Source organism: Neodiprion virginianus, chromosome 5 (assembly GCF_021901495.1).
Source record: "Neodiprion virginianus isolate iyNeoVirg1 chromosome 5, iyNeoVirg1.1, whole genome shotgun sequence".
Taxonomy (NCBI): Eukaryota; Metazoa; Arthropoda; class Insecta; order Hymenoptera; family Diprionidae; genus Neodiprion; species Neodiprion virginianus.
In genome coordinates, this window is record NC_060881.1 from 26,179,500 (window position 1) to 26,202,538 (window position 23,039).

Below are 23,039 nucleotides of genomic sequence, written 5' to 3' on the forward strand. Positions count from 1 at the left end.
TGTAACCATGTCCGCAGGGACCATGTGAGAGGTAACCTAAGAATTTATAAACATAGTAACGTAACCTATGAAAAATAACGATTTTGATAGAATTAAGCTGTTAAATTGACGTACCGAATGGAAACAATACTTCGTGCTGTTCGGTTTTTCAATTTTCACGAACATCGGCAATGAGAGATCCTTTGTACTCTACATCGTGTCACGACGAGTAAAAATAAAAATGAGCTATAGAAAAATGCACGACGAAGAACGAACGAGACGTTCATCTGCTAAACGGAAAAGACACGAAGATATGAGAAGTAGGAGGAATTCTGATGGAGAGAGATCCGATCCACGGCGGGACGAGCGGTCGGATTTTTCATTTCAGAAATATCGCTACGAGCTGAGCAAAGTTTTCTCTGCAAATCCTAACCTGGTGCAAGACCCAGAGGATTTTTGGAAATTTGTAGGCAAGTATGAGGCGGTTGAGAAAAAACGTGGTAGTATGGGAGCGGAGGACAAGTTGCTCAATGATTCGCAACAGTCGAGAGACCCGACCGTCTACCACAGGTCACACTGCTTAAATGTCAGAGTGAATTTAAGTTTGGGAGAACTGTGTGCACGAGTTCCACCTGCGAAAGAATTAACAGACAGTAAATTATGCACATTTCGAGACGTAATCAATCTCTATCTAGACTTTAAACAGAAGGAGAAATTTGCTAAGTTGAAAAAACTCAGGGAAAGTCAAGCCAATCTGCCGGTCTATCAATACCGGGACGAGATCGTCGAAGCTGTTAAAAATGAGCGTGTTGTTATCATAGCTGGGGACACAGGATGTGGAAAGTCTACTCAAGTTCCTCAGTACTTGTACAAAGGTGGATTCGGAAGAATCGGTACACAGATTTTATTGGGAACATACTCTCTGAAAACTCTAACTCGACTTGTTCAGTCGTCAATATTTAAATCTAGATTTAAAGACATTTAAATTCTATAGGATTAAATGCACGAAATAGATAATTCTCATGAATTGAACGTGCACTTCGCTCAGTTTCAAAAATTGATAGCGATGGTATTCAAATAAAATCACCTTATTGTGATAAACGTTTCCAAAAGCTAATACTTTGTATAATTTTTATAGCCTGTACTCAACCTCGCAGAATAGCTTGCATATCGCTGGCTAAACGTGTCGCATTTGAAACTTTGACTGAGAACCTTACAGAAGTTGGCTACCAGATCAGGTTTGAAAAGCAGAGAAATCAGGACACTAAGATCACGTTTATTACCGAGGGACTGCTGCTGCGCCAGGTGATTTCCTGCCGTCAACAATTGATATCTAATTAAACTGATACAATTTTCATTTTACTCAAATTTCAAGATCGGTGTTAAAATTATTCGATTTTGCATCGTTCTGTCTAGGTATCGGGTGAAATGGGATTATCTCATTACGACGTAATCGTGCTCGACGAGGTGCACGAGAGACATTTACATGGTGACTTTTTGTTAGGAATTATGAAATGTATAATACATCAGAGACAGGATTTAAAACTAGTGCTAATGTCTGCTACAATAAATATTCAACTGTTCAGTAATTACTTTGCCAAAGAAAATGTCAAGGTGATCCAAGTAAGTCTTAAAACTTACATTGCCCCTCCCTTCCATGGTTGTTTACCATTCAGGTCTGAACTATTAATCGCTACTTTAAAAGTAACTTAATACTCTCATATTTAGGTTCCAGGTAGACTGTATCCGATACAGTTGAACTATCGACCGATAGCAGTAGACGATTTGCGACAAAAATCCGATAGATTCAATCCAAGTCCGTACGTGCAAATCATGCAAATGATTGACAAGAAGTATCCACGTTAGTATTTATACATACCTGCATGTCTAGCCACATTTTATTTGTAACGACTTTTTAATTTTCTGGAAAAGATATTTACTTGCAATACTTAAAACATTACAGAAGACGAAAAGGGCGATTTACTCGTATTCCTCAGCGGTATGAGCGAGATTACTGCAGTTGTTGATTGCGCAAAGGAATATGCTTCTAAAACTAACAACTGGATAGTGTTGCCTTTACACAGTACTTTGTCCATAGCTGAACAAGACAAGGTGTGCGTTACATGTGATTGATATACTTGTTCCATCAGGAACAAAATTTAACAATCATTTCCATAATCCAGAATAGTAAAACGGCTTTACTCCTGAGCATCCATAAGCAAAATGTTAGAACATCACTTCGGACAGTGAAATGGTAGCAACATTGATAAATAGTTTAAAAAAAAAAAAAACGTTGTGGTTACAGGTGTTTGATTACGCCCCAGATGGGGTTCGTAAATGCATTGTCTCTACAAATATTGCTGAAACGTCAATAACCATTGACGGTATCAGATTTGTTGTGGACAGTGGAAAGGTGAAGGAAATGAGCTATGATCCGATCTGCAAAATGCAACGGTTAAAAGAATTTTGGATCAGTAAAGCGAGCGCAGAGCAAAGAAAAGGAAGAGCTGGGAGAACGGGACCTGGTGTTTGCTACAGGTCTAGTGAAGGAGGATTTTTTTGGTGGAAACTATTAAGAAGCTTTAGATATTCAAGCTGATTAATCTTGAAATGCACAACACGATATAACATTAGTCTTCCATTTAAATTATCGCCAGGCTTTATTCTGAAGAGGAATACACAGCGTTAGAGAAATACTCGACTCCTGAACTTCAGCGAGTGCCTCTGGACTCCTTATTATTACAAATGGTTGCCATGGGACTACCAGATTCGCGAAAATTTCCGTTTATAGAACCTCCACCGCCAGAGAGCATTGAAAACTCGATACTTTCATTGAAAGAACACGTTAGTGTGAATAGTTAAACTTTTGGATGTTTTCAAGCTGGATCATTGTATTTATTTCGCACCTCCTGTATGTACTGTATTATAATTTTTCAGGGTGCTTTAACCGATGATGAAAAACTAACTGTGATTGGCAAAACACTTTCGAGACTCCCAGTCGATATAACTATAGGAAAAATGTTGGTGATGGGCTCACTATTTCACCAAGTCGAACCTGTTTTATCGCTCGCTGCTGCTCTCAGCATTCAAAATCCGTTCACAAACAGAGCATACAGAGACACTGAGTGTGAGGTAAAGAGAGCATGGCGCGACTTTTTGAAATTCAGATAGTTCGTCGAGTAACTAATTGTTACCAAACTTTTAAAGAACTCTAGGAAGAAACTAGAATCTGACCATGGGGATCCTATAACTTTATTGAACGCGTACAAAGAATGGCTGGAAGTAAAACAGGAAAGCAGTCGTGAAGTCAGAGGAAATTCAAGTACGAGTAGAAAGTGGTGCAAACGACGAGGGCTGGAAGAACAAAGATTTTATGAAATGACCAAGCTACGGACGCAATTCAAGGAACTGCTTCAAGTCCGTGAAAATACGATTCAATAAAGATCTGTCAAATAGTTCTGAAATCAATTCATGAACACACCTTTTTCGCTTTCAGGATTGTGGGTTGCTAAAAAATCTCCAGGAACCAAGCTCCTCGATGACTAGCACAGAGCGGATGCTGAGGCATGGAGAAATGAAGTTGCTGAAGACGCTTAAGCGTACTTACAAGCAAACGGCACCTAGAAAACGTAAAGAGTTGAAGTTAGACCTGTTTGATATACAAATGGAAGACAAAGACGATAATGATGGTGAGATTGACATAAAGGACGTAGAATTTCGCATGAGAAACGACTCGTCGCAGGTCCAGAACCTTCTTACTGCAGCAACTGCCTGCAGCTACAAAGACTTGATGATGCTAAAGTTAATTTTGTGCAGCGGATTGTATCCCCAATTCGCTTGCGCTGATGAATTTAACTATTGTAAAGTACAGTACTCATTTACAATCATACAAATCATTCTCTTTTGTCATAATGAAAAAATACCTTTAAATGTTTATCCCGAATTTCAGTCTACCAGTGAGCAGCTATTTCACACAAAAGCCAAGCCCTACATCGCTCTCCACCCAATGAGCTTTTTCGGGAACCATCCACAAGTCTTGCAACTTGAAGAACCAGACATCATGTCAATCCCAGCATTCAAATCAAAGTCTCCGCTCAGCCCGAAGCATCAACTGCTAACCTACTTGTAAGAACAATTATTCGGAAGAGTGTATCGCGTGGCTAATGGCACAAGGTTGTACCCCCAAAAATGCGATTTTAGTAGTGAAAGGGAGTATAATTTTTTTTTTTCCATCATTCGCTCTGAAAATGATCAATACGAATAATATAATCGAAACCAAGCGTTTAAAAATATAAAGGCAAGACGTCGTATATTAGGAAGATACGACATTTTTCCATTAATATGTCCATGAAAAAAAAGATTAAAATCGAAAGTCGTAATAATAGTCATATTAATGGTTGAATTAGTAGCAGAAGGTCGTATCTACCAGTACATACGACCTTTTGCTCTTAATTAAACTGTTATTCAATATCAACGTTTCTGACAATATTTTCATGTTTTAAACCTAGATACGATGAAAAAAATATATATACGTGCCCTTTTGCCTTTTTCTAAAGGAAAAGGTTTTAAGGTGGCGCTTTCGATCTTAAGCCATTAGACATGCAATATATACCCGTATCGAAGGCTGAAGGATGCTGCATCGTCGTTAACAATTCGTTTTCGTATTTAGGTCACTCCTAGAAACAACCAAACCATATTTAGTAAATACTATGAGGATGCCAGCTGCCCAAACGCTACTGCTTTTTGCGCATGAAATTGATACCAATTACACATTTTCAATGTTAGTATTTGAGAAAATTATTCAACAGGATAATAAAGTTGAAACAATAAGCCGATAAGCCGTACGTACAATGACAGGAGTAATAAATATTATTTGAATTATTTCAGTTTAGTCTGTGACTCGTGGCTAAAATTAGAATTTCCAATGCCGGACAGCGGACAAACATTATTGATGAAAGCCACTAAACTAAGACAGAAATGGGACATGCTTTTAACCCACAGATTGGAAGGTGAGGGAATGTCAGATTATCGGACGAATGGTCAACTTAACAACTTTATTTTTAAAATATACTCAATACTATACTTATATAAATATACTTATGTATTCATTATTTGATACCTAGTGATTGAAATTATACTTATTTATTACCACTTATTGGTAACTACTTGGTTAAAAGTATTTTCTTCTCAACCATGAAGTTGAAGGCAAATTCTAACAATTTTTGGAAATATCCATAGATTATAAAAAATTTTCGAACGAAATTCGTTAAAAGAAAATATCTCCGAACTTTTTTTGAAAATGTAACAATCTTAATTTTCTAAATATCCTGGAGATATTGGCGAGATTTTTGGAAATAATTATTTATTCTAAAGCCAATGAAACCTTACAGTGATTCCAACAAAAATTTGTTAACTAAACAACTAAATATACAGCCAAATAATACTCATTAAATCGAAAAAACCAATGAAATGAAAGGCTCTCAAATTTTCGTTTGTCATTCATTTCAGAAGCCTCGCCGTCAATCACTTCCAAAAAGGATACTAGCCAAGTTGAGTACGAACTTAATCAGGAGCTGATACAGTTCATGCATACCACAGTACCCTACACTATCAAACGCTTGTTGCCTGCCGATTTGAAGATAATTTACGTTGGCTGTGGTGAAAATTACGTTGAAGTAAAACCCAATCCCTTTCAAAGTGACTTTGAGTGCGAAACGAATTGTGGAAAAGGTGGCGTCCGGTTGACAAACAATATCACCTTCAACTGGTAAGTATTCACATTGGAGTTCCGAGAGCAAACAGTAAATTACGTATGATATGGAAATTTTTGCAAACATCAGGTATGATTCTTTTAGCCTCGTTGAGTCAGACTGGAGTGATAAATTAGCGGTAGATATGATAGAAACTGAATGGAACTGCGCAAACTGTGGCATCACGACTCCAATGACTAGCATTGAGAAGTTGCAGCATCAGAGTAATTGCTTCGTAATAAACGAGGATGACCATCAGGCTTCTATTGAACCACCCACTGAGCAAAAACCAAACAGCAAACCCTACGATTGTCCAGAGTGCAAAAAAACCATTTATCTCACGCCTATAGAAATATTAAGACATAAAAAACAACACTTGTAATATAGCATGTATCTATTTCATATTTGCAATAAAAGCCTGAAAAAAATTTACCCGCACACTAGATCTACAAAAAATCATGTCAAACTTACAACAAACAATTGCCTATATTAAGATAAGGTCACGATTTATATTGAATTTCCCTGTAATTCCTGTTACATAAATAACTCTCTTATGTCCAAGGAAGGTTGTTGGAAAACATACCACATCCTATTCCGGTGTAAGCCAGATAATAGGATAAGATTATGATGTCATTCTTTGAATGCGTCGTTTGAGATAAGAAGAAAACTCTCCACTTTGAATTTAAATTTTCTGGATATTCGAAATCCATTGCATTCATAGCGTTCTCATTTCTCCGCTCTGATTTATACGACAATTTAGAAGCACAACACCAATATAACAAGGGGCTTGCAGAACACAATAAACGAGTGCTCACTTCCAGATGTACAAATCCTAGACAAATCAATACTAAACATATTCCGTGAACTACGAATACAAAAATATCCGGGGAGAGTTTTTTATTCTTTGATTTTTCACAATTTCGAACATCAGTTGAAAAGCTTCCTAACGTATATAGTTGAATTCTGTGCTCACTCAAGTATTTGAAACTTTGACAAAGTATAAGATAGAGGGATGGGAATCCAAGAAGTATATTAGGAAGATTTTTGAACATCCAGTATCGCATAAATCCAACGTTCCAATACTCCGCTTGAATGTAAGAATATGCAACAGGAATAGAATTCTTGCACCAGGGCGGAATAACGGTTCCAGGTATTAGCAGGACATCTTTATCTGAATGATTAAGCACGTAATCTGGTATCGTGACTTCATGATATGTACAGTATAAACTATAATTATACAACTGATGTAAGATGTACGGAACGATAGATAGAAACACAACGTTCAAGAGCCAAAGAAAAGAACCTAACATCGTATGACATCCGAAAGGGAAAATTGGCTCAGCTTGGGAGTTTTGATAATTCCTACTTACTTTGGGAAGTACAGTTCGTATCAAACACCTGACGTACGAGTAGACTGGGTATCCCAGGTTTATCAGTCCGTTGGACCGAACAAGGATAGAGAGACCAATGGGGAGATAAATGTATGGGTTATTGTTAACATACGCCAGCATGATGTTAAACGATAGCCAAGCAAACATAGCCTCAGAGTAAAACGCGGAAAAGAATATGCTGGCTGGATTAATACAGTATAAAATAGCCGCTTTGTACGCCAAAGCAGTGTCTTTGAGAACAATTTTGCTCAGGTCGTAAAAAACTGTGGTAGATTTGACAAAACAGACGAAATTTATTAACAAAGCTGCCAATATTGCTATACTATGATCATTCAACGAGAAAAAGACGACCCTCAAAACGACAGATAAGCATCTGATACACATGGGATACAAGGGATAAAATGCCAATGTCTTTTCATACGTGTACCCATATTTAGCGATGTGTATAAAATATTGGGCGTCCCACCTGAGAAAACCGCCGAATAGATATTCAACCGTGCTATCATAAATTGATGTTTTCATTTCAGGGTCCAATGGACTATTAAAAATATGGGCATCATGGTCAGGCAATATCCGATTAAATATAAATTGTAGTGAAATAACAACTAGACGTGAGGTAACAGCGAACCAAAAAACTTTTTCTCTTGGTCCGTACATTGTGGAAAATATCAGAAGTATTTTAGAATTCCTTTGTGTATATTATCGTGGATTTGTGCTCGACTCAATGTTGTGACTTTTTCCTTCTTATCTACAGGCGGGTATTCCTGCTTCTCATCCGTGGCATGCTTCCTGCCCAGGGAGTGGTTGTATCAGTTCTTGGGTAGCAAGCGAACTGAAGAGTGTCTGCAACATTAACAATTTTGAAGAGTATTATCCAGTAGTATTTGGTTTTTTGTTATCACGTTCTGCAACGCAATCTCCAGATGTCTGTGATCATACTGCTGTTATTGTGCTACGGCATTCCTTCTGGGCAGCCACAGAATAGCACAAGGCTACCAGGTACGGAAAACATTTAAAAACCCATCAGTCTTAAATTGAAACTTGGAAAAAACACTCGAACCGATAAACTGGATTTCAATCTGATTGATCTGCGATAGATATTAGACACTGGTAAGTTACCTTAAAATACAAAATAAAGTAACTTCTTCCAGATCCACACGGTGTTCCACCACCCGATAATGGGAGCTATAAAAGTGACCTGCTTCTGAACTGGCTAATTTCGGGTTGCTCGAGCAAAACCTGTCACCCAGAGTTCCGCAAAGACCCGTACGAGTATGAAGGATTCGATGGATGGTACAATAATTTCGGACGACCAGATCTAGGAGCGGTTGACACACCACTGTTAAGGAGAAGCAAAGCAGCTTACAGAGACGGAGTGTATCAACCATCAGGATATAACAGACCCAACCCATTGGAATTAAGCGAAAACTTGTTAAACGGAACTGTAGCAACGCTATCAAACACTGGAAGAAACGCATTTCTCGTTTTTTTTGGTACGTTCGATCAAGCGTGTCTTCTAATATACAGGAGAACCTCAATTATCCGAATTAATTCAGACCGATCCTAGTTCGGATAACCGAAATGCAATTTTTATCTTAAGGTATAATAATATATACAACACAAATTTAAATTGACAAACAGTTCGTATTAAACGTCGAAATACATGTTGAACCTCTTATTTTGTAAATTTGGTTTTATACAGTCGTCTAATGCATTTTTTGAGAAAACGTTTGTATAATTCAGCGTTTTGGGTAAATTAAGTCATGGTTCGGATAATCAAAGTTCTACTGTATTATGGAATGACGTTTACACGTTAATATGTGATCAATAATACATGACAGGTCAGCAAGTCGTGGAGGAAATTTTAGATGCCCAAAGGGCGGCTTGTCCACCAGAATATTTCAACATTAAAATACCAGAAAACCACAGATATCTGAAATTAAATAAAGAGATGCCGGTATTGCGAACACGATACGATGCGCGAACAGGATATTCACCGAACAATCCTCGTCAGCAGGTACGCGGTAGAATTGTAGAAAACACTTGACCACCATTCCACTTATATTACTATTAATTTCTTGTTTAGCTCAATGAAATCACCCCGTACCTCGACGGAGGGCTTATCTACGGTACTACGAAAGCGTGGTCTGATGTTTTGCGTACGAATAAGGATGGCAAAATTGAGCCAAAAGGATTGCTCGCAGCATCGGACGACGGATTGTTCCCAATAATAAACAATGTTAGATTGCCGATGGCTAATCCGCCTCCTCCACATAATCACAGTGAATACATTAACCGGCATTACACCGAGAGAGTGGACAGATTTTTCAGTAAATATCATTCTTGTCAATTATTGGCTTTTTTTTTTTTAACCACTCTCAGCTAATGCTCGACTCTATTTACAGGGCTGGGAAATCCACGGGGTAATGAAAACCCTTACCTCTTTACTTTCGGAGTGCTGTGGTTCCGGTGGCACAATTACATCGCAAACCACATAAGTAAATTCAACAAGGACTGGTCGAGTGATAAAATATTCAATGAAGCTAGGAAATGGGTTATCGCTTCCCAACAGCACATCGTTGTAGAGGAATGGCTGCCGGAATGGCTTGGCAGCAACTTAGAACCATATAAAGGCAAGTTAGATACAGAATAATTACACCGGTCGACACGAATTTCGAGTCTGGGTTCCAGAAGACAAATTTTGATTTTTTCCGCGTAACCAATGAAAGAAAAAATAGTGTTATTAGATATATATACACCAGAGCGATATTTCGAATTTTAAGAAAAATGATCTATTTTCTCAAACATTTATTGTAAGTAACAATTAAACAAACTTCATTTTCGCATTTAAACTTTTCAATAAAAAGGATTTAAATATAACTTTTGTCGACCTGTGTTATTCCGCAAGTAGTCTTTTGAAAATTTTTTTAATAATCCTTCGTCATTTTTACAACAGGCTATGATCCCAGTGTGGATCCACAGATAGATCAGTTCTTTCAAGCAGCTGCGTTTCGCTTCGGACACACTCTGGTACCAGCAGGTAACATTTTACTCACGTCTAAACGGGAGATTCCACAAACTCGATTAAGTGTGGCACACGTACACAATTTTACAGAATGAGACAATGTGCCAGATGATGTGAACCTGGTTTCATTGTAAAAAGTTTAATGTGCTTTCCATTAGCAATTCCGGAGTTAGTGGAATCTCTTGCCGAGCCTGTTTCGTTACTTTGGCTGTAGGTATTCGTGGTAACTGAATTCTGAATGTGTTTTAATTTACAGGCGTTCAAACGAGGAAATCTGCAAAGGATAAGTGTGGAAGAGGAAAAATAATACGAACGTGTAACAGTTTCTGGCGACCAATGGTGTGTAGATAACATTTTCAGTGTTCTTCCTGATTACTTTTCCTTTCCAACATTTCCTCAATTCTTCAAATACCCTCAGTTTTTTCCGCAGTGTATAAAATTAATTTAATTGTTACTCATCAAATTCTGAACAATGCGATTGACTGTCCCAAATTATTGTCTGGGTTTCGTTTTCTTGTTCCAAGCCGGACTTTACGACACAACGATTACTAATTAGAAATAAATTTGAACAGTAAATCTTACTCTGTAATTGACTGTCAATCATCATTCTGTAAAGAGAATGAAAATTGGTTCGATCTTTACAACACTAGTTTTTATACTATAAGAAACCTCTCTAAAGCTTTATTTAAGTATGAATAATTAATTCCTTCTTAATTATACTACACCGTTGTGCCACTTAATGCTTTATATATATTGAATGATATCTTTTTCTATGTACAAGAGTATATCCCGTTACTTTCTAATAAATAAATAAATGTTTGGCGTAGAAAAAATGTAAAGCAGGGACCACTTTCGTAAATGATAATTTAAAAATTAACGTTAGATATTTTCACAAGCATTACGTTTTCATATCTGTACTCCGGTGTAAAACTTATTACGTGAATTTGACTTGATTTCAGGAAGCTATTTTAGAAGCAGTAGATTACAATACGTCGCTGAGCGTTGGCATGGAGAGACTAATAATGGGCATGACTGGACAGTTGTGCGAGACGGAAGATCATAAAATTGTTGAGGATTTAAGGGGCAATGTGTTTGGACCACTGGAATTTTCCAGGCGTGATTTAATGGCTATTAATATTCAGCGAGCCCGTGATCACGGACTTCCAGATTACAATACGGTCCGAGAGATATTCGGCTTGTCACGTATCACTAAAGAATCTGAATTTGTACACGTCACCCGCGAGGTATATTCTGAATCCGCCGTTGTCCTCATACGTAACACGAAGTACTTAAAAAAATTGTCTTTTGACAGGCACAACAAGCGCTTCTAAAGCTCTACAATAAAAAGTTCGACGACATCGATCTTTGGGTAGGTGGAATAATGGAGACTAATAACGGACCTGGGGAGTTGTTTCAAAAAATAATAAAAGACCAGTTCCAACGCATCCGAGACGGTGATAGATTTTGGTACAATAATGGAAAAAATGGGTAAATATATAACTTTTGTCAAAGTATTGAACAAGTATGAATTAATGCACATTCTCGTGGCTGTTTTTGTTGTACTTGTTATTTTTTCCATTTGTCTCAACTTAACGAATGGTTTTTCTACAGATTATTCACCGAACCTGAAATAATGCGTATAAAACAATTATCTTTCTATCATATACTATTAGCCGTGACAGATATAAAGGCAAACGACATTCAAAGACAGCTGTTCAAAGTTCCAACTCAAGGTACGAAGTTACTATTGCAATTCAGAAACAGATCGAAGTAACTTCAATGACTCCATTTTCTTTACAGATGACGATGTGAAAAAAACATGCAACAATGAATTTAAGGAAAAAACGAACTGTTTTAACACAACTTCTTGTTTCCATATAACACCAAGACCTCAGGAAGTAAACAAGATACCGTGTTCTCAACCGGGAACGTACGATTATTTTTCGACCAGTGACGTATCGTTCATACTGACTTTTCTTGGTCTATCGGCATTCATAGTTGGTAACGTAACACTCTATTATTACTAAATCAACACAGACAGAATGTGCGATTTTAATATCTGTAAAATTGCTATTTTTTTTTTTCAATCGTGCAGGACTTATTGTCTTCCTGGGAGTAACGCTGGCAATAAGACGCAAGAAATTGAGAAGAGTAATGCCAATAAATGTGCATGATGCTGACGAAAATATGGACCATGTTCATTCCGGTAAGAGAAATGGGTAAAATTAATTCAATTTAACAATGGACTTGCGAATTCTTGTATGTAACTAATCTATCGATGTGGATTCACGGCGGTAATAGCCACTGAATGGATCAATCACAGAAAACCACTACGACCTATACTCATAACGTTGAATGTTGCGAGAAAAAAAATCGAAGTGGCAAATCAACACGGTTCTCCATTGCGAGCTCTGGACATGAATCGCAACTTGGAAACAAAGGTGGGGAAGAAGAGTATGCATGAAAAATATAAAACAAAATTAAAGCTAAACACTCATTCGTTACATTTATGCGTTACATATCTGACTGTCACCCAACAGATTTACATACCAACCGATGAAGCTTACGTGATGATTAAAGTGGAACACAATTACGATCTTATAATAAAATTTGCAAATGATCACTTGCGAAATGTATTCCTGAAGCATTTTGATAGATTTTCTACCAACATCAACATGAATTGCAATAAAGTGCGTAATTTAACAAAGGTGTCAATGCTGAAGCAGGCTGTAACACAGAAGGATAGACAAAAACAATTGGACAGATTCTTTCGAAGCATATTTGCACTGGTATTTTTTTTCCTTTCTTTCTATTTTCTCATAAGCTTACTTTAATTGAGTATACATCGTCGATTGTTTTTTCAGCTTTGGAACCACACGAGTACATCACAGACAAAGCTTTCTCAAGCAGATCTTAATAAATTAATAGGAGAGAAGCTAGCCAAGGATGTGATGTATACTGAGCTGACACTATACGAATTTGCCGAAGTTTTAAGTATGCCTCCCGAGTCAAATTTCGTTAAAAAGGTATACACATAGGTAGTATTAGGCATACAGATGCTCTTCGAGTCTTCGAATTTGTCGTAATACACTGTAAAACATATTCCCCAGGTGTTCTTTAACCACATTAGTTTTTTCTAAGACATCTCCATGTTACTTTGATACACAGATGTTTGAGTGGGCCGACAACAACAAAAATGGATTGATATCGTTTCGGGAATTTATAGCCGTGATGACGGTGTTTTACAACGGCTCTGCAGAGGAAAAAACGGAATTGTTGTTTAACATGTACGACATAAATGCTAAGGGTACATTGAGCAGAGACGATTTTGCAAACTTGTTAAGGTAAAAAAGTGTTTCTTATACCGTAGCATCTGATAATTTGCAGTGCTAAAACTGTGCTTCCATCATTTCAGATCTCTAGTGGAAACGTATAAAGTAGATTTGAATAAAGACGACTTGGATCAGGCTATACGATCAACAATGCACGCAGCTGGGCTAGCAGACAAGCAAGACATTGATTTGATGGATTTTCAACGCTTGCTTAAAGACTACAAGCAGCAGCTAAAGCTAGAATTCAACATTCCTGCGCAACAAGGTAAAGCGCAAAAACTTGCAAGCAGAGCTCAAAGAGCAAGAGAAAGCTTCTACAACGATCCCAGAGAATTACGTAAAAAAGTTGGAGGTAAATTAGAAAAAGAGGCGGAAGAACCCATCGACAAGAATATTGAAATAATCAAAACTTCGATGTCTACGGGGACATACTGGTATCCAATTACAAAGTACATTGCCGATAAGCAGCTGCAGATTTTCTGGCTCTTCTTATACACAACAGTGCTAATAGCGATATTTGCCGAACGTGCTTACTGTGAGTATATTTTGTTATGATTTACTTCAACGTACTGTGAATGAGAAGAACATTCACCATTTCACATCATTCGACACTTGAAATAACGCCTCTGAGCTTACCAAAATTAGTGACCAACTAGTATAGAGCTGATGCTCGGACAGACAAATAAATTGCTATTGACTCTTCGTGTGTGCTTATATTGCAGATTATCAAGTTGAACGAGAGCACACTGGATTACGACGAATATCAGGACCTGGAGTGACCTTAACAAGAGGTGCTGCATCGGCAATGATGTTCACTTATGCAACTTTACTCGTAACGATGTCTCAGAACACCATAACTGTGCTCAGAGAAACTTTTCTGCATCAATATATACCGTTCGATTTGAGTTTAGATATGCACAAGTACGTTGCCATCTGGGCCCTAGTTTTTACCAGTAAGTAACGGACAACGAACCTGTTCTTTCGTCACAACTCTCAGTTCAATCATCATTGGTTGTTATATGATTAGTATAATTGAAATTTCGTGTTTCTAATTTTCGATTGTTGTTTCTTAGTGCTGCACGTCATGGGTCATGCCGTTAACTTCTACCACATATCAACACAAACAGCTGATGACTTGACCTGCTTATTCCCAAACTTCTTTCATTCGTAAGTACTTTCCAAACAATATAACAACGCAGGATTGTTCAGTTCAAATCAGTCAACTTTTTATCCAAGCTTCTCGAAATTTTCTGATATTAACAGATATTGTGATATTATCTCACTAAAGAAACCACAGCACAACAGTATGTAGGAAATATTAAAAGGGTCAAGTCCTCTTACAATTTCTTACTCTTGCTTAACGACGTTGAAATCAAAGAACAGTGAAAAAATCTATATGTAAAATATGTAACCCGAAACATGGCTTCATTGGCTGGAGGATTTAAAATTTACGTCAGAATCCAAAACATCTGTGGAACAAGTTACATAAACAGTTTTTTACAGAACACACGAGATACCAAAGTTCCACTACTGGTGCTGGCAAACAATTACAGGAATAACAGGCGTTGTGCTAACTATTTTGACGGCAGTGATATTCCTATTTTCTATACCCTTAATAAGAAGAAGGCTATACAACTGGTTCCGCTACACACATTCTATGTACCCAATATTCTTCATCCTCATGATTCTCCACGGCACTGGACGATTAGTTCAGGTAAGCGGCTACGATAAACTAATGCTTGATACAGCAATGCCACCCTTACGATCAACCACTTTGATTCATTCCCATAGGAACCATTCACCCATTACTACCTCCTCGGACCGCTGATTCTCTTCACAATAGATAAAATAATAACAGTGACGAGGAAAACTTCGGAGTTACAAATCGTACAAGCAGACTGTCTGCCCTCAGGTATTCATAAATCTATCCAGTTGAAGGAAAACTTTTTAAATTTACATTTACAATCATGTTTTCAGGAGTAACGTGCCTCAAGTTCGAAAAGCCATCAGATTTCCAATACAAATCTGGACAATGGATCAGAATAGCTTGCACGGATTTGAACCCAAACGAGTACCATCCTTTTACACTATCGTCTTCACCTAACGAGCCGAAACTTTCAGTTCACATCAGAGCAGTAGGCCCTTGGACTCATGATATTCGATATAGGGTAGACCCAACTCTGATGAAGGACTCAGAAATGAAGCTTCCAAAGGTATAAACTGCAAAAGGATCATTTGTAAATTAACTAAGCAATCGCATGTGATTTTTTTCTAAAGATTAATTATCACTCAATGGTGCCTCACTATCCGTTTCTTCAGTGATAAAATATTTCAACAGATTCGAATCGATGGCCCGTACGGAGAAAGCGCACAGGACTGGTACAAGTACAAGACAGCCATAATGATAGGTGGTGGAATTGGAGTCACCCCGTTCTCTTCGATACTAAAGGATATAGTATACAAATCGAATATCCACCAAAGTTTGGGATGTCAAAAGGTGGGTTTAAGTGAGATTGAATCATAATTACAGCTGGAAGAATACAGTTTTAAAAACTATGCAGAATGCGTGACCTCTGAAACACTGACATAAGAAATATTTAAAACACGCATTTTGAAACTAGTCAAGTTTCAAAACAACGTTAGTGTTTATGAGTTTGAATTAAAACCATGAGAAATCAGAACTTCGTAATTCGAAATTTGTAGTTTAACTAAAATTGAACTAATGGAAGATTGTTTCAACAAGAATTAACCCAGTTACGACTGTGAAACCTTGAAATTGATCAAGAATTCATTCTATACAAGAATCTTAATCATTGTCTTCGTTCTTATGTTTTTTCTGGTCTGGTAAGAATTGATTTTTCAATGTTCTTTTCTATTTGAAAATAAATATGAACTTTTACAGTTTTAGAATTCTTTTGAAATAATTACTCGAATCAGAAAATTCTCAATTGTTAATTGCATAATCGAACATGGAATTCCTTATCTTGAGGTGAAGATAATCTGTTTTCTAGGTATACTTTTTATGGATAACAAGGACTCAACGGCAGTTTGAGTGGATGGTCGACATATTAAGAGAGCTAGAAGTGGCGGATAAGAACAAAGTTGTAACAGCTCATATATTCATAACGCAGTTTTATGAGAAATTTGATGTCCGCACAGTATTGCTGGTATGTTACGATTCATAATATTTTTGTTAATCTAACAAAACGGATAAATTTGCTATATTGATCAACCTTTTTTTTTGTTTTTCAGTACATGTGCGAGCGTTATTTTCACGGGGAATCGAACAAATCATTGTTCACCGGACTTGAAGCAGTTACGCATTTCGGACGGCCTGATTTCCTAAAATTTTTCAGGGCAATTCGCAGATTAAATTCTAAAGTAAGCATCGCATCTGACAAAAATTATTCTAGTGAGCAATAGCTAATTTTATTTGCCATAAACATTTCTCAATTGTCGAATTTTTTTCGTTTCAGAATCATACCGTCGGAGTATTCAGTTGTGGATCTCGATCGATGGTACAATCTGTTGGTCAGGCGTGCACTACGCTTAACAGAGAGACAAACGACGACGGCATATTCAAACATCACTACCAGTCATTTTAATAGTAACATATTCATATAAAAATAATCACAACAAAAATAATAATAATAAAGGGCTATTCACTCTTGAAATCAGCTTTACATCCTAGTTTCTATTGAATCACATTTATGATACATGAATTCATGTGGAATTCTTTGCCTATAGGCCGAAATTGCATGGAAATTACCATACTAGTCATGAAATGATTCAGCAGTTAACATTAAAAGTTATGAATTCATCTGAAATCTATATAAAAATTATGTGAAATCAATTCAAAATCTCGTAAAATCGTATCTAATCGCATGAAATCATACAGAGTGTGAGAAATCCATGTAGTATTTTGAAATTAGTTAAAATAATCTGAATTCCCTCGAAATCATTAGAAGTTACGAAATGACTTGTACACTCAAAGTCTTAGTGAATAGCCCCTCGATTAATTAGTAATGATAGCTACAAGTAAACGTTAAACATTAAAATACCTGTAACGATATATGCAAACTTTTCTGTTGAAGACTTATGTCTCATAATAATATTTGACTTCAGTGAATTTTGAGGATAACGGTTCGTTTTATATGCCGGAAATCGAAAAAAAAAACCGTGTAGAAAGCACTGTCTAATTGTAATCAGATGGTAGAAATTAGCAAATCGGAAACTGAAGTACCATCGAGACTTCACTTTTTGAATGCTGGCAAAATCAAATACAAGTAGGTATGATGCAAGACACGATATGGCTGTATACTGTATATTTTGCTCAATATAGATTGTATGTACTCAACGCAAGTTGTTATCGAATAATTCCTCTCGGCAGAATTGAGCCATCGACTAAAATATTTGATAATAATACGGAATTTTCAATGATCTTACGAAACTGACAACGATAAGTTTGATTCCGCGAAAGGTACAGGCTAACGAAAGAGGTTATGTTGATGTTGTTGTCATGAACGCACATGTATGTACGCATGTATGCATGTACACTTACGTGCAGACGCGCCGACGTGCAATTTCAAAAATTCACTCCTGCAACCGTTCCTGAATCCGAGACATCACGTGCCAGATGATCGGGAGGCTCAACGCAGGATTCCACTATAACTCAGAGCAATTACCCACGGTGAACTTGACGAGTACCTACTTGTTAACAATGGTAATGGTAGGCTGGTCCAAAAGTTACTCATCCAAGATACTGCCCGATTGCCGGGTGTCGGCGCTGAAATACCATAACGTTATTATCACATATGACAGATAAGCGAGTGGCGGGATCTTATATTGTGGTCGAAAGCATGCATGATTAGAATTTTATGCAAATCTTTGTTTCTGTTTTTCGTTTTAATTTAACATTATCGATATTATATAGTTATAAAAGAAGAAACAGAGAAGAAACACATCACATTCGGCACTCCGCGCTGTTCTGACGAGCGAGAATAGCGTACTGTGTCACAAGTGCGCGACCGCGCGTATCTCACGTAAGGGACGATTTCCGAAGATTGTGAAGCTTGCAACATCAACCACAGCGAGCGCTGTAAACACGCGAGTCAAATATCGCCTATTCATACATGCGACACGCTCTATTTTTTTCAAAAATTTTTCTGTAAAAGAGAATTTGATTCGAGAGGCAATCGAATGTAATATGATATATCGAAAGAAGTAAATGAAGGGCAATCAAAAGATTCAGAGGCATGAGTCCGGCTTTATGAAACCTAACCTAAATGCGCAAACCTGGCTCAGTGACGTCACTGGCGATAGGTAAAATTAAATTATTGGAAAGTGCGCATGCGCCAAAAAAGCTATGATTTTCAACATTAAGAATTCCCGCAGTTATGGAGCGTAGAAAAAGGAGGGACTCTAATGGATGGCGCGTTCAAAGTGTGATTAAGGGTATATAAAATAACCGACATGGTGCTGATTGATATTAAGTTGAGAGATGAAATTGAATGTGTTAATTACACAGTTGCACTATTGTATCTTAAATCTACGTTTAACAGCGCCACCACGATTCGCAGCCAAAATTGGCTCATTTCTTAATATCCTTTACGATATCCCTCCTTCTATACGCTCCATAATGTCAGTTATGCTTATGCGCGTGCAAATATGACGTGAGCGACGTTTTACCACACTGTTCAGAAAGGTGACACTTCACGCACGCTCCGCAGGCTTTGAAACGCCAAGTTTCCAAGCATGAATTTGAAAAATGTTTTTTTTTTGTAATCAATGTCATCCATCTTTATGTTCCCTAGGCTGTAGCTTGTCACCTTTCCATCGGAGTGTGTGACATGTAAAAATTCACGTATAACAATAGATTATTGCGCCTTTGAACGAACATTCCGATAATCGTAAAAAAGTCAACACCGAATCGAAAATACTGTTCATGTATAATGTAGGCATTTTTAACACGTTTTAATAACTGTGCAGTCATTTTTACGACAATAAGTAATAGGCACTAAACCGCCGTTGGTACTTAAACGTGCTCCACTAAGGCGCATTCGCGTGTGAACCATAATTTTGATAGATAAAGTATCAATGTGCAAAATGAGGTTGAGGCATTTTTACGGTTCACGTATTTGTAATATTCGCCTACGACTTGTATCGCACAAACTCACGTTCAGCGTAAAAATACCCTATTATACCTCCTTGTAATTATATTTTTCTTTTACTAACACCGCTTTGATTGCTTTGAAAAAATCAGGGAATATTCTGTAACTAAAAATACGAACTTGACGACCTTATCAGGAGTGGTGATTTTAAACGCACTGAAGATATGAGCACAATTGTAATTGTAAAATGCACCGAAATTGATAAAATGGGTATAATTTATGCATTTACAGTCTACAATTTGTAGATATTTAGCAAGGAAATTTCTGGATTTAGGAAATGAGTAATCTAGAAATGACAACTAGCTGAAAACTACTAATTTCTACAATTTAAAATTAACATTGTTGGTCAGAATTTTTATTAATTTTATTTTTTGTGCTTTTTTTCGTACGGAGAAATACTATATTTCGAAAAATTCTCCGAGTACTATTATTTCTACGATATTGTAGGTATAGTTTATAAGTTTACGTTATTCGCTGCAGCATGGATACCTGTCGTTAACGATCATTGGAATAATTTTTCACATTTCGGCGCAACTGTTCAATTAGACTCACCTTATCAAGCAAACAGAAAATAAAAGAGTCAGGTGTTACATATTATACTTCCACGTCAATCTTAAGCTGACTGAAGGAACAATACTACAGCCGCGTGTAGCTTAAATATATTTGCACACATGAATCTATTTCATCTCCTGTGATACTTTTTGGAGTAAACACGGGACAAAATTCTCAAGCCTATAAATACAACTTTTTTTTATTATTTTTATTTTATGGCTCGGGTAAAATGAAACTTGTAAGATTCACAAGGAATTTCTCCAAAAGTTGTTCACAACAATGGATAGTTTCGGTGGTGGGTAGCGAGAGCCGAAAGTAAGCTGGTAGAATCGATATAACACTACGGTAGATAATAAAATTTTCGAACCTAATCACTTAATTCAAAGATCAGTAGCAAGAAAGAATCGATAGCTAATTCTGGCGAGAAGAATATTCAAGTACAGCTGACAATAATACAATAATTGTAGTTGCTATCTGGCCGAAGCTTCCAAACTACTACAGATTAAGCTCAAATCAGAATATAATTTAGCAAAGTTTCATGGAAAAGCTACTATACAAAAACTACAGAAATTAAGGAAAAATTTATAGAGAGAAAAGTACTTATTCGTTATAGCTACGAGGTCGATCGGAGGTTTAAAATTAATTATTAAAAATTACGACGCAGTCCGAGGAACTGCGAACCATGATTCAAAAAAATACTAGCATTTACACGATGCAGTTAAAAAAACTGATCAACGTACGACAGGATAGAGTTTTTGAATTTGTTTTTTTTAAATATATGTAGTAGAAGCAAAAACCTTACCTTAGCCCGTTTACACGGGTAATCGCTGAGTTAAATTTAAAATAAACCTAACATATTAGCGAAAATAACAATAGAAAGGGTAACGCAAGAAGAACGTTGGTCCAACGGAACGGCAGAATAGAATCGAACAGAAACTAATATAAAATCTAAACAAGCGAAGGAAAGAACTTGTCTTCTGGCAGGTTGAGTACAGACTAGACAACAAACGAGAATCAAGGTTCGGTTGGCAGCCTTTGTCAGGGGGTCTTCCTTGGCCTGATTGGGTATTTATTCCCCATCATCCCTTCGGTGGCGCGTACTATCAGCGAATGCAGTTTAACGAGCACCTACCTAATGTGCCACGCATGTTTCGATGTGTCGTACTCGTCGTATTGTGGTTTTCCTGCGACGCCGTACCGTTGTTTACCCGCTACTTTGTACCATTCAATTGGTTGCCTGCTTTCAGAAACTCTTTCACGACTACTTGGTTAAAATCTTCCGGCAAAGATTTTCTGCCGAAATTTGTCATCATACAGCAAGTGGACGAGGTCATTGACGGAACGAACTTAGAACTTGTGAACTGGCCTGTGCCGATGCGCGAAAATGAAATACACATTTCCACAAAGTTAGATTATAGTGACATGGAGGGTTGACTAAAGTAACGATCTTCAGTTAACGCTAGTAGGTTCCAACCCATAATTTTGTATAGAGTTCGGTTGGTATCACTTGGAATTTAAATTGTAACGGATCGTTTTAAAAGCCGAGTTGAAATACGTAAGAATACGCATACGAATACAGATATACTAACATACTGAAAATATCTTTCAAATCTTGCAAATTCACGTTTTCAATATCTGTCCGTCCAGTATTTGGTATCCTATACCATAAGCAAAGAAATTGAAATTAAAAAAAAATATATAAGCTCCACCACAGATACGTGGAGAAAACAATAGGTACATAATCGAGGATATGTACCCATACGGAAGAAAACGAAGAATAAGTGATAATCAGTTCGGCTTACCTCATATTTTAAAATTTTGTACTTTGTAGAATTTTTTTTTAATGTTAAAGTTATAACGCTCCCAAACGGAAAGTGGAAATGAAAGGAAAAGAACCAAATCAATCATGCTGGACGATACTTTCTGGGAGGGTACTTATCGACTTGCGTCATCTCGTTACTTGGAAATGTTTGCGACGTTGTTAATCGGTTGAGTAAAAAAAAAAAAAAAAACCCGATAAACACATCATCCGCACAGATCTCAAACTTGATTACGATATACCTAATGATCGATAACAATCTCGTTTTTTCGTATACACACAATAATTACGAAATTAAATGTTAAAAACAAAAAAACAAAAAACTGGAATGAAATATGAAGCGACGTATAAGGATCCTGTACTTTGTTATATCATGTTTTTATTTGAAATATCTATTAGTCCTAATTAAACCTTATCAGCTATATGTACAGATGACAATGTCATAAATTATAATACATGTATTATAACAAGTGTTTTAACAAATAAATGCTCTAGTCTAGTCCTTAGAAGTATTGTAGTTTCTAATTTTGGACTGGGGCCTCGCAAAAACCTCCGAGATTCTGAGTATGCAAGACCTACGTGTCTTATACAATATAATAATGATAACATTAATGATAATAATTAATGATAATAATAATAAGAATAATTTCATTGTTAATTATATTTATGATGTCACGGAGTAGAAAAATTACACATAGTACAATCAAGGTGACAAAATTATACCCATAAAAATCAACGACACGCGACCAGTGCATGTGCATGTACGTACGTATGCATCCATATCAGGTATTCATACGTAAATATAATGCAATGACCCGATGTCGTGATTATTAAATAACAGAATTGTAGTGTGTAAGAAACAAGAGAAATACAATTAAGAACGAAGCCTAGAGACTCCAGTCCTGTTTTGTAACAAGTCTTTTTAATGGCAAATAGAATTTCCTTCAAGTTATATTATTCAGCTATAGATACACAGTTTCATAAATAATAAAATATACCATTTTTACCATAACGGAATATG

General features: G+C 36.8%; 3 protein-coding genes across 11 annotated transcripts in view; 2 read left to right on the top strand and 1 right to left on the bottom strand.

Moving 5' to 3' along the window:
- The window catches only part of LOC124306054 (GPI mannosyltransferase 2), a 205,076-nt gene extending 183,908 nt beyond the window's left edge, over positions 1-21,168 (bottom strand). The window contains exons 1-3 of one of the 8 annotated variants that reach the window (XM_046766173.1): positions 21,002-21,168; positions 18,039-18,263; positions 6,156-7,963 (exon numbers count right to left, since the gene is read on the bottom strand). In XM_046766173.1, coding sequence (XP_046622129.1) covers positions 6,281-7,777 — 1,497 coding nt within the window. In that variant the 5' untranslated portion in view covers positions 7,778-7,963; positions 18,039-18,263; positions 21,002-21,168 and the 3' untranslated portion in view covers positions 6,156-6,280. Of the gene's footprint in view, positions 1-6,155; positions 7,964-8,239; positions 8,365-16,848; positions 17,021-17,538; positions 18,017-18,038; positions 18,541-21,001 lie in introns of those variants that run through there. The other 7 variants (XM_046766171.1, XM_046766175.1, XM_046766172.1 and 4 more) reach the window with 7 other exon arrangements.
- On the top strand, positions 24-6,169 carry LOC124306052 (probable ATP-dependent RNA helicase DHX34). 2 transcript variants are annotated; one of them, XM_046766170.1, is made up of 15 exons: positions 24-872; positions 1,118-1,284; positions 1,396-1,602; positions 1,708-1,840; positions 1,943-2,091; positions 2,285-2,517; positions 2,637-2,823; positions 2,917-3,111; positions 3,187-3,396; positions 3,476-3,844; positions 3,929-4,104; positions 4,649-4,759; positions 4,867-4,988; positions 5,488-5,746; positions 5,835-6,169. In XM_046766170.1, the coding sequence occupies exons 1-15, from the start codon at positions 221-223 to the stop codon at positions 6,109-6,111; spliced, it is 3,447 nt and encodes a 1,148-aa protein (XP_046622126.1). In that variant the 5' UTR covers positions 24-220; the 3' UTR covers positions 6,112-6,169. The 2 variants fall into 2 exon arrangements, 1 of the variants encoding a protein (XP_046622126.1); XR_006908503.1 differs by lacking the exon at positions 5,835-6,169 and having other exon boundaries at positions 4,872-4,988; positions 5,488-5,519.
- LOC124306051 (dual oxidase-like) lies at positions 7,894-17,834 on the top strand. Its single transcript, XM_046766169.1, has 26 exons — positions 7,894-8,119; positions 8,272-8,613; positions 8,962-9,137; positions 9,207-9,450; positions 9,526-9,753; positions 10,077-10,160; positions 10,402-10,484; positions 11,105-11,389; positions 11,458-11,633; positions 11,757-11,878; positions 11,946-12,146; positions 12,241-12,351; positions 12,447-12,586; positions 12,686-12,934; positions 13,010-13,171; positions 13,314-13,489; positions 13,561-14,012; positions 14,200-14,430; positions 14,551-14,644; positions 14,981-15,191; positions 15,269-15,389; positions 15,455-15,690; positions 15,816-15,974; positions 16,489-16,644; positions 16,730-16,858; positions 16,954-17,834. The coding sequence occupies exons 1-26, from the start codon at positions 8,044-8,046 to the stop codon at positions 17,080-17,082; spliced, it is 4,773 nt and encodes a 1,590-aa protein (XP_046622125.1). The 5' UTR covers positions 7,894-8,043; the 3' UTR covers positions 17,083-17,834.
- Positions 21,169-23,039: the final 1,871 nt, after the last annotated feature.